The following is a 12,083-nucleotide window of genomic DNA, read 5'->3' as shown; positions in this document are numbered from 1 at the left end:
CTAAAGCACAAAATAGTGCTGAAGGATGTGAAAGCTGTGGTGCACTGAAGGCAACCGTAGCAGTAAAACCCAAACAACTCAGTTCCTGACTAGATTGACCAAACCCTACAAAAATGGCTTGACATTAGAAGAGGCTTGTCCATTTCCAAGCATTAATACTATTTACCTTAGTCTCTACTGTTATACAAGCAATGACTAGCATTCAAGAAAAATTGAGATACATAAAGCAAAACCAACCCATTTTTCATGGACAATTAACAAAACCATGTATGGACATGCCCCAGATGTTGGAACTATCCAACAGGGACTTAAACTCTGATTAACATTTTGAAGAATCTAGTCGAAAATATAATTATAGAATATAAAAAAATATATATAGAAAATGTATGAACAGATTTCAGCAAAGAGGTAGAAATTATAAGAGGCAAATTGAAAAAAAGGGATCAGAGATGAAGAATATCTTCTACGGGATCATCAGTGGACTTGTCATAGCTGAGGAAATAATCAAGAAATTCAAGAGAGAGGTCAATAAAAATTATCCAAACTGAACTCCCTTCGCCACCCCCCCAAAAAAGTGAAACAAGAGTATTCAAGATCTATGGGACAATATAGAATGGTCTAATGTGTGTAATTGGAGTTCCAGATGGAGAAGAAGCTGAGCAGAAGAATATTGAAAGAGATGATGTCTAAAATTTTTCAAAATATAGTGAAATATAACAAACCACAGATCCAAGAGGCTCAGATAAACCCAGGGACTTTCTCATACAGGAAAATATATACTTGCCATATGATCAAATAATTTCACTCCTAGGTATTCACAAATGAAAGCCTACATCCATGCAACAACCTGTATGTGAATGTTTATAATGGCTTTTTTTAATGTTCCCTGAAATCTGGAAGAACTCAAATGTCCATCAACTGGCAAATAGATTTTTTTTAATCTCCTTGGTTCATCCATACACTGAATTCTCAGCACTAAAAAGAAACAAATTACTGATACAAGTAACAATACGGATGAATCTCAAATACAATATGCTAAGAAGTTGTTAGACTCAAAAGGCTATATAGGATTCCATTTATGGCATTCTGGAAAAGGCAAAACTTTAGGTATGTATGTATTGACTGGGGCACAAGGAAACTTTTTGGAATGATGGAACTATTCTACATTTGTAGTGAATGTAAAATTTCCTAACTATAACTAAAAGGTAAATTTTTACTGTACATAAATTATACTTTAAATAAACCTGTTTTAAAAAAAAATTAGGTGACTTAAACGTTTTAGGGAGTTCGATGTTAGCATCTGTCAAAAATTATGAAAGTGGTACCAGAATGCTTGAAATTTGTAAAATGTTGGCAGTAATTATTAGTTGCTCCAAAAACAGTGTAACAGTGAATGTGTTGATCCATAAGACCCTTTTCTTTTCAGAAGTTGGAAAAACTGCCTTTGGATTTGTGGCTACACGACCAAGAGCAAATTAATCTCTCTGAACTTGTTTCTTTTTCTATAAAAGAGAGCCAATCGTACTTGCCTAGAGTAGTGGTTGTCAGATGAAATACATTACATCCAACTAAATTCGACTTTCAGATAAACGAGTCGTTTTTTAGTATAAACTTTTGCGACATATTTATACTAAAATGAGGTTCACTGTTTATCTGAAATATAACTTTAACTAGACGTTCTGTTTTTGCTTGCTAATCGGGCAACCCTACAGAAGTTATTGTGAGAAATAAGACACTGACAACGTTCGCCCAGCGTTTGGCATAATAAACGCTCAGCGAGAGCTAACGCTGTTTTAATCCCAGCCCCTCATTCATTGTTTGTTCCTTTATTCTTTCACTCAATTTTAAAATAAATTAGCTGTAGTTGGGGTTCTTCATCCCAAGTAAGGACCAACTCAAGGTAGCACCAGGTTGTAGCACATAACAAGATTCCAACTGTTAAGCGAAGAAATTCCGAGAGGCTGACGTCACGACGCACAGGCCCCGCCCCAAAGGCGCACAAGACGCCTAAATAAGACGTGGACAAGCCAGGAAACAGCCCCAGGGCCTGACGGGATTGTGGCGGTCCTCTCTTCCTAACTCGGAAGCTACTGCTGCCTCCGGTCGCTCTCAACATGGCGACTTCGCTGGGTTCCAACACCTACAACAGGCAGAACTGGGAGGATGCGGTGAGTGTGCCTGCGGGAAGAGGACGGGAAGAGGCGGCGAAGCCGGGCCTACTGCGGGCGGGCACAGCCGTGGCTGCGGGGCGGCCGAGGGAATTCCGGGAAGGAGCCAGCGCCGCGGCCTAGCTCGGCTAGAGCGGGAGGCTGGAGGGCGGCCCTCCTGCGGGCTTGGAAGGAGGGGGCTTAGCTTAGGGTCCGGGACCAGCCCCCTCTCCTTCTCTGCCCCCTATACTTTTTTCATGTTGGTCTTTTCTCCCGCCTCCTGCCAGAAGAGCGGGCAGCGCTCCCCGCTGCGACTCGGCCCATGCTGGACCTCTGGTTCCTGCCCTGCCCTGTTCCGCACCCTCGCTCCTCTCCCCCTCTCTTCTCCCGTACTCACGAGTGTGGCTGAGATGGCAGGGTCTTCGGAGCCTGGCCCTCAACCAGATTTCCCATTTTCACCAGGACTTTCCCATTCTGTGCCAGACGTGTCTAGGAGAAAACCCGTATATCCGAATGGTGAGTGATCTCGTGTGAAACGGGAGTTATTCGTGTTCTGTCAACGTGGTGGTTGGTACTTGCACACTGTCCATGAAGTGCTTCTCTTAGCCAAGCGGAAGTAATGATGCTCCTTTGCTAACCCAAAGTCTAGGACAGTTTGCAAAGGACTGTCATTCTTATTCTCTCACTTTGGAACTCAGCGACAATCCTATGATGTAAGAGTCATAATAATAGCTAAGACTTGTGAAGCATTTTACCTAGGAGGTAGATCTATTAACCAGAGGCTGAGAGAGTTTATGTCTTTTCATATGGCAAGTGAGGATTGGAGCTGGGATTTAAATTCAGATATTTTCACACCAGTGAACGTTAGGTAGGGAACCAGGACTAGTAACTAGGTTTCCTGACTCCTAATCAAATGTCTTTTGGCCACTGCACCTTGTCTCTTAATGTAAGCTATCTCCTATCCCTATAAAAGGTAAAATTAGTGGCAGTTAACATTCAACAATTACATTAGAATTGTATTATAATGATCAATCTCAGAGATATTGATATATTGATACGTTCAAGATGTTTGAACCGCTTATGGGAAGGGAACATTTACTATATGCAGGTTATCAGCACAGAATGAGTCTATGGTAGTTACCTTCTGACTGAATTTTGTAAAATGGGCTGGCCATGGCTATATCCTCCCTGATTTGGGGACCATGGAAACCATTAGGAATTTTAGTTCTTGGGAGAAAACTTGGGATACAGAAGTGAACCTAAGAGTTATGGCTGTGGAAAGACACATACTTACCTTGTGTTAGATCCATAAGATTCTTAAGAGATTATACTCATAGTAGGTAGTTAGAGTATATAAACCTCCCCACCTCAAAAAAAAAAAAAAAAAAAGGCGTTCTTCCCAACCCTCTTTAGGATGCTATGGATTTCCAGACATGTTTCTTGGGTTATATTTAGGAAAGGAGCAGACATCTGCTCTTTCTGAAACTCTAGTTCTTTTCTCTTTTTTTCTATTTCAGACCAAAGAAAAGTATGGGAAGGAATGCAAAGTAAGTATGTCTGTTAAAGAGTAATGATTGCATTTTCCTTTTCTCTACCAAATTAGCCTTCAGCTTGCTGAGCTTTGAGGTTCTCCAGTAAAAGTCAATGCTACACAGCTTTCATGTATTTATATACTTATTGACTTAACTATTTAGTGTGTGAGGTAAGAAAATGAGCCCTTTAATGTAGGGGTTCTTAACCTGGCATCTGTGGATGGGCTTTAAACCCCCTGAGACAGTATACCAAGTGTTGTGTGACTGTACATATGAGAATTTTAGCTGAGGAGGAAGATCATAGCTGTTATAAGATTCTCAAAGGAGTGTATGACGCTCCTTGCTCCTTTCTCCCCTCAAAAGAGATTAAGGGTAAGATTATTAATGGTGGTTACCTCTGGGTTGGAGAAGACTTTGAGTTTTGAGTATTTTATTTCTGTACAATGTACAGTGCGAACTTTACCAGGGCAGGGTGTTGTAAATATGATTGAAATATCAGTTGGCATTTAGACTAGATGATTGCTAAGACCCTAGATTTGGAGATCCTTTTTTTGAATTCCTCATTATTATTAAGTCTCCTGGATTGGTTGTCTAGGTCAGGACCATTCACACTCTGTGGCTCTGATTTTGTGTTAAAGATCTGTGCCAGGCCGTTCACAGTGTTTCGTTGGTGCCCCGGGGTCCGCATGCGTTTCAAGAAGACTGAAGTGTGCCAAACCTGCAGTAAATTGAAGAATGTCTGTCAGACCTGCCTCTTGGATCTAGAATATGGTATGTTTGCCCTGTCCAGTAGATTTGAAAGTATGTAGGTGCAGTTGCCCTAGACAACAAACCAGTCTTTTTATCTTTCATGTCTCACCCTGCCTCTGATTCTGACCTCCTTTGAAATGTCTGCTGTGGTTTGCCTTTCCTAGTAAGAGGATAACCATACTAGGCCATTCTAGAGTCCTCCTGAACAATAGGAAATTACGAAAAGTTGAGATTTAATCAGAACTGTCCTAAACCTCCCTCATTTATGTCCCTGTAGCCAAGGGGAGTTAAGGGCATTGTCCCTATGATAGGTAATTTCTTTGCCATCGACTTCTTTCTAGGACCAAAGCTTTTTCCCACAATCTCTGCCAAGAAGCTCATAGGCTAATTGTGCTTTAGATTTTTGTCTTAACTGTGTTGTTAGGACTGATATACTGCCACTGTTCAGAGTAACTGCTTCTGGAGTGATTTTTTTTTTTTAACTGCAGATGACTTTGTTTATGAGAAAAGTTCTTTTTCAACAAGAGTTTCAACCATGCAATAAAATAAAAGGGAAAAGGAAAATATGAGTTTATGTGTAAGATCAGGAAGTTACTCTGTTAATCAGAGTCCCGGTCACATTATTTATATGTTTGTTAAGGACAACCCTTATATGACTGTGGCTATTCCAGATAATATGTAGGAGCAGCCTAAAAATTAACTGCTACTACATAAAAGCTAGATACATTATTAATTTACAGGTTAAATCTGACTATAACCAAAGTTTGTTCTTCTAAAAGATTTTCTAAAATGTCTGTTTCACCCAATCATGACAGCTCAGGAATTTGGATAATTTCTTAGAATGCTCTGTAGCAGTATTTGCTAAAGATTTTGAATAAAAATACAGTAAAGCCTCTGGTACCTAATAAGAAAGTGGAGAAAAGAAGAATGGTATTGTATTTGTGTGCGTATTAAGTATGAATATTTTTAAATATACATGAGGTTTTTTTTCCTCCTTTCCTTTGTACCAACCAGGCCTGCCCATCCAGGTTCGTGACGCAGGGTTGTCTTTTAAGGATGACATGCCAAAGTCAGATGTCAACAAAGAGTACTACACACAGAACATGGAAAGGGAGGTATGCTGCCGCTTTCTTGATGCAGTCTTATATTTGATAAGAGAATTAGTGGCTCGGCACCGTTTATATAATTTATCTTTTGAATTTGTCATCCCTGTGTAGATTTCTAACTCTGATGGAACACGACCAGTTGGCATGCTGGGGAAAGCCACGTCCACCAGTGACATGCTGCTCAAACTGGCCCGGACCACACCCTACTACAAAAGGAATCGACCCCACATTTGCTCCTTCTGGGTGAAAGGAGAATGTAAGAGAGGAGAGGAGTGTCCATACAGGCAAGAACTGAAGTGCATTTTCAGTATTTGCTTTCAGATGATCAGTCATCTAAGAAGTGAGAGATGCTGGCTTAAATTATTTTCACTTTTAAAATCTAAAAGTTTATGAAACTGGTGTCTTAAGATTGTTTAGAAGAGCTTGATTAAATTGTTTTTACATATAATGGAACTTTTACTATAACTGAGCTTTGGGAAGTTTTGTTGCTATGCCATTTAATATAGATATTGACTCAAAGTTTCTACCCAAGATTTAAGTCTTCACCATCATGGTATAACTGGCTTGAATCTCAGTGTATAGCTAAACTAAGGCCAGGCATCTAAAGGGAGTGTGAGTATGTGTCAGTCAAGACTGCCAAACCTAAGAATTAGGAGTTCTTAACCTGGTGTTGGTTAACCCCACCCCCTCCAAAAAATTATTTCTTTATCTAGGGCTGGGTGCCTATCTTTAATCAGACTCTCAGTGGAATACAAGACCTCAGATACGTTGAGAACCATTAACCTAGAGAGGGATAACCATGTTTTGGTTACCTCTTGTTTTGGAGAAGATCATGCCAAAAGCATTTCTGTATAAAACTGCCATTCCAGATGGCTATTTAAATGGCTTTTAGGAGACTGGCAAGGCTTTGTGGGATACAGTAAATTACTTGGTATTAGCTCTGTTTTGATAATTATGTTTCATTATGGCCAAAGTTGTAGTTCAAAAGGCACTTCAAGGTATGTATTTAGGACTTGTGTAGCTACTATTCGGTGATACCTGAAGTTGTTTTCCTTTGTTTCACCTTTATGCATTGTTCTTTCTTGAACCATAGACATGAGAAGCCTACAGATCCAGATGATCCCCTTGCTGATCAGAACATTAAAGACCGATATTATGGAATCAATGACCCTGTGGCAGATAAGCTTCTAAAGCGGGCTTCAACAATGCCTCGTCTGGACCCGCCAGAGGACAAGACTATCACCACATTATATGTTGGTGGTCTGGGTGATACCATTACTGAGACAGACCTAAGGTTTGTGTGTATAATTTTATGAGCTCTTTTGGTTTTAACGGCCTTAGAGTAGTTTGGAGGATTTTTTTTGTTTTTGTTTTTGGCAAAAACACAGGCAAGCATGATAACCCTGTACAAAGTACATTTTCCTGTAGCCGGTCTGTAGTCAATAGTATGCTGATTAGAGTGTTTATAAAATTGTCCTTTACGATGCTAGAGTGGTAATGTTCATCAGCTGTGCTTGCTTCTTCCTCGCATGTGGTAATAATCACGTGAGGTTCTATTTGGCCTCATAGCCAATTAGAGTTTTTAAAATAGAGCACACATCCAAGTATGATTAGTTGTGTAGAGAGGGGAGAGCTTTGCAATTGTAAAAGTCTTATGATTTAAATTGCTGGCCTTTTAAAGAGAGTGGCATTTTGTAAATTTCTGATTCTTGGCTTGTATTATGCTCTGCTAGATTAGACATCTGAGCAGATAGTGGAAGTTACCTCTTCCAAAGAGATGAAAGTGGAGAAGAAACTTAAGTTTATAACCTGCCCTTGGTAGCCTGTCTCCATGAACCCCTGTCTAAAGTGAGTTAGAGAATATCCAGGGGTTGGCAGATTTTTTTCCCTCCTCTTCCTCTTTCTTACAACCTTTAAAAAAGTTTTTTTTAACACTCTTGACTCATTAGCCATGGAGGCCATAGTTTGCTCACTCCTTATCTAAGGTTTAGGGTTCTTAAGGAACCTCTTGGGGCTCCCTTTCCTCAGTGGGAAAAACCCTGAGATGTTCATTATTTTTCCTTCCCTTCCTCATTACACAGCACTCACAGTAGAGTTAGGTGTTAGAGCTGCCTGCAAGTGGTTAGGCAGATAACCATGGGGCCAAGTACTTTGTGGTGAGTCAGTGAAAGAGTTAATAATCCACTTTCAACCTCCTGGGAGTGTCTGTGTGTTAACTCTCATTTTTCTTTGCTTGTATCCCTTCAGAAATCATTTCTACCAGTTTGGAGAAATCCGGACGATCACCGTTGTGCAGAGACAGCAGTGTGCTTTCATCCAGTTTGCCACAAGGCAGGCTGCAGAAGTGGCTGCGGAGAAATCCTTTAATAAGTTGATTGTCAATGGCCGCAGACTCAACGTGAAATGGGGAAGGTGATAATTAGGCTACTTTAAGATATCTTTATTGAGATTTTCAAGAAACTTCTAGTATCTGGGCATTAGTAAGCCTTTGGTGAATAGGCTTATATCAATAGGTCCTTTAAAATGAGTTTTTATTCTCAATACTCATTCCTGTGGATGTTGGGATCATCTGCTTTTGTCGGAAATTTATTCAGGGTTTTGGTTTAGTAATCTTTGAAGGTTCATGTTTTGTGACTAGGCTGAGTGTGATGCCAGGGCTTGAAAGATGGATTTGAGAGTGTACAAATAAATTAGACTCACATTCTATCCTCCAGAAGCTGATTGTCCAGTGGAGAAGAATAGCTAATTTAGGTTTGAAAGTGCTGATTGCATAAGGGAGACACAAGTAAAGGGCCCTGAAAGTTCAAAGGGGGAACATGTTTTCAACTTAAAACCAGGGAGGAGATTGCTAACAGCAGCAACCCTTATAGAGTGTTCCTGTGTGCTAATTAGGCTCTGTGCTAAACAAATGTAGGTTGCCTTTTCTAGTCCTTACAACAATTCTAGCAAATTTTGAACCTAGGTCTTGCTTCAAAACCTTTGCTCTTATCCACTCTGCACTGTGGCATTTATGGGAAAAGAGTGTTTGCTGAAGCGGAGGCAAGGAGTGAAAGAACTCCATTTGATGAGGAAACATGAGAAGTAGAGGTGTGAGAGAAGGTGTCGTGTTGTCTGTGACTCCCAGGTCCCAAGCAGCCAGAGGAAAAGAAAAAGAGAAGGATGGAACCACAGATTCTGGGATCAAGCTAGAGCCTGTTCCAGGATTGCCAGGAGGTGAGTACAACCGAGTAGCTTGCCAGCTTCAGATGCTCAGACTGCCCTCATGTTCCTCCCATGTTAGACCGAGCCCAGGTCTCTGGCTCCTGTAGTAGCTCTGTCCTCCCAGCAGGAACTGCTAAGAATTAAAGGTGGTGGAAACAACGTTGCACAATTGTCTTCCCTCCTAACTCTTGGCTGTTTTCTCCAGCTCTTCCTCCTCCTCCTGCTGCAGAAGAAGAAGCCTCTGCCAACTACTTCAACTTACCCCCCAGTGGTCCTCCAGCTGTGGTGAACATTGCCCTGCCGCCACCGCCTGGTATTGCTCCACCCCCACCCCCAGGTAATTTCCACCTTCCTTCTTAGTAGATAGGTCTGACTTAGCCCAGAAAAATCCTTGTGAAGGTCCTGTCTTTCTACCTCTCCATCATGTCTAACAATCTAAATCCTTGAGTTTGCCGCACAGAAGTCTACAAGTAAATCTGATTTGTTAGGATTCCTGGTATTTCATTTTTTTCCTGGCCTGCCAAGGAGGGGAAAGTTGCCAATTTTCTAAAGATCTAAGTATATATAAAATCAGAATGAGAGTTATTGGATTACAGTGACCTATCATCAGTTCGTTCTCTGTTCTAACCTAATCTCGATGCCCTAGAGTTTAAGTGTAGACTGGATGTGTGTCATTTCACAAAGCATTATTACCTATCTGCAACAAGATAAGGAGCTGTCCCAGAATGTAAATTCATTAAGGAAGTCTTGTTACAAAAAATTGTCAGAAAAACTAAACAGTGCACTTAGTTGTATAATCAGTTACATTTGTTTTAAGGTCTTTATCTTGTTGGTGGCCAGTAATAAAACAGTTTGAGGACGGGCACTTTGTATAGCACTGCTCTAGAAAATGTCAGCAACAGTGTGAACAGTGAAGTAAATCACAAGTACCACTTCTGTGGCAGAGTTCCTAGACTCTGAAGAAAGTCCTGGTTTCTGAACACCCTCCATTCCAGTGTAAGGCATTGAGGTTAGTGATGAGGGTGTCTTCCATCAGCCTGATTTCTTCCTCACCTCCCAAATCCTGATCAAATCCTGTCTGGTAGAATTGGCATGTTTGATTGATAGAAGGAGCTCACATGACATACTAGCAGATACCTTGAGGCCTGTGGAGTTTTCTTTTAACTTGAACTGAGAGGAACGGTTTCTCAAACCAAGGAAGTAATACAGGGAGACATTCCTAAGCAAACCCTGTGAATGGACATTCTCTGAAGCACCTTGTCGTTTGATTTACGCGTACATGATTTGATTTTAGAAAGATTCAGAGGTTTGAAAGATGGTCAGGGAAACTGCAGGCCTAACAGATTTGTCTTCTCCCATCTGCAGGTTTTGGGCCACACATGTTCCACCCAATGGGACCACCTCCTCCTTTCATGAGGGCTCCAGGACCAATCCACTATCCTTCCCAGGACCCTCAGAGGATGGGAGCTCATGCCGGGAAACACAGCAGCCCCTAGCACATTGTCACCACTCTGGGGCTCTACAGAAGACAGGGCGCTTAAAAATCCCAGTAAATGAATCTTGGAATAAATATATTTTTCCTTTCTTTGTAGTTTCCATGGCAGCTGAATGTGTTCAAATGTGAGCAGTCAGAGAATGACAGCCATGCTTTGATTGACGGACCTAAAATAAGCTGCCATTAACACATCTGGTTACTACTATAACATTACTAATAAAACATAATGCCTGTTCAGGACAAGCAACGGGTTGAATTGGAATGTCCAATGGAGTTACCATCCAATTATATGTTCATTTTATATTTTGGGGGGAGTGGGGCATTGACCTGCAGAAAAATCTTTTGACCATTTTTATGTCCATTGGGTATTTTCCTTTTTATCACCTAAAAAAAGATTACTAGTACTAATCATCGTAGTGGCATAAGTGTGATTTAACACTTCCGAAGTCACACCCTCAGAAAGAAATGGAAACCACCAGCCAGCACAGCCCAGGTCTCTTCTTACCTCTCCTTTCCTCATTGATTGCTGAAGGAATCTGGCCGATAGTTTTATTTCTCAACACTACCAAAAAAAAGACAAAAAAATTACTTTCTATTTTATCAATTGGGTAGAAACATGTCATGGAGCTGTGTATCACTGAAGAAACCTGGTGTCTGGGATGAAATTATTTTAAAGAACTTCCTTTAAAACACTTTTAACAAACTGTGAAATGAAAAAGCATTGGAGTGTGTTTGAATGGAAGATTTGTCACCTACAGCTGGAACTTTGATCTTCAGCATTCACCTTCATGTGTCTCATTTTAATTCCCTGCTTCTAAGGCAGGGGACTGTTTGGTCTTCACATGTTTGGATATAACTGAATTGTAGATGGTAAAAATAATTTGATGTTGTGTTGTATTTTTGTTTTTAAAAAATTAAAACGGGTCAATTTTCCAAATGTTGTCATAGGCTTATTTCTAGATTTCTGTCTTCTTTGGTAGCTGAAATTCAGGTCAGTGGAAATTAGAAACAAGTTATATAAATATGTAAATTTTTGCTTTAGACTTTTGATTTTTATCTCAATCCATTCTATGATGATAAAAAGGACTAGATCCTGACATATGATGGTTGCTAAATGGTAGCTTTAAAAAGTCATCTTCATATTATACAAGACATTTTAAAAGGAAACAGGCAAAATTTCTCTAAAAAATCTCTTTTCCGAAGCCAATTTCATGTCACTTTAAAATATGTATACTTATGGGCTGGACGTACCCCATATAACACCCTTTTTTAGCTTTGTGGGAGAATTTTTGTCCTCCAGAGGGCGCCATCTTGCCATTTTTGTTTAAGATTCAAAAATTTATCCAAAGATATCCAGAAACACTGAGATTTAATTTTATTTCTAGTAATATCAAATGTGAAGGAATATTGGGTATTTCCAAGTATTTCAATACCATTTTGGGTAGGGTTTTGGTTCGGTTGGTTTTGTTGGTCTACTTGAGCATGTAAAAGATTTTGAGCCAGTTCTACATAAAATGAATCGTAGTGTTTTAATAATTGCTAAATTTGATTATACATATATACATATGCAAATTTATGACTACCCAGTTGTACATTGCCTTTTAATATTGGGTATTTCCAAGTATTTCAATACCATTTTGGGTAGGGTTTTGGTTCGGTTGGTTTTGTTGGTCTACTTGAGCATGTAAAAGATTTTGAGCCAGTTCTACATAAAATGAATCGTAGTGTTTTAATAATTGCTAAATTTGATTATACATATATACATATGCAAATTTATGACTACCCAGTTGTACATTGCCTTTTTGAAGAGATTCTAAATTTTGTGCACTGGCTATGGAGATTTTTTATATAT

The 12,083-nt window shown here is 39.9% G+C and overlaps 1 protein-coding gene across 1 annotated transcript; it reads left to right on the top strand.

Moving 5' to 3' along the window:
• The first annotated feature begins 1,996 nt into the window (after positions 1 to 1,996).
• Positions 1,997 to 11,168, top strand: RBM22 (RNA binding motif protein 22). Its single transcript, XM_006906408.3, has 11 exons — positions 1,997 to 2,168; positions 2,610 to 2,663; positions 3,665 to 3,694; positions 4,318 to 4,450; positions 5,444 to 5,544; positions 5,647 to 5,819; positions 6,629 to 6,829; positions 7,783 to 7,947; positions 8,660 to 8,748; positions 8,942 to 9,073; positions 10,102 to 11,168. The coding sequence occupies exons 1-11, from the start codon at positions 2,115 to 2,117 to the stop codon at positions 10,230 to 10,232; spliced, it is 1,263 nt and encodes a 420-aa protein (XP_006906470.1). The 5' UTR covers positions 1,997 to 2,114; the 3' UTR covers positions 10,233 to 11,168.
• The last annotated feature ends 915 nt before the right edge of the window (positions 11,169 to 12,083 follow it).

This window comes from Pteropus alecto, unplaced genomic scaffold (genome assembly GCF_000325575.1).
Source record: "Pteropus alecto unplaced genomic scaffold, ASM32557v1 scaffold40, whole genome shotgun sequence".
NCBI classification, from domain to species: Eukaryota; Metazoa; Chordata; class Mammalia; order Chiroptera; family Pteropodidae; genus Pteropus; species Pteropus alecto.
Note: the sequence above shows the minus strand (reverse complement) of the source record. Positions and strands in the feature narration are given on the sequence as shown.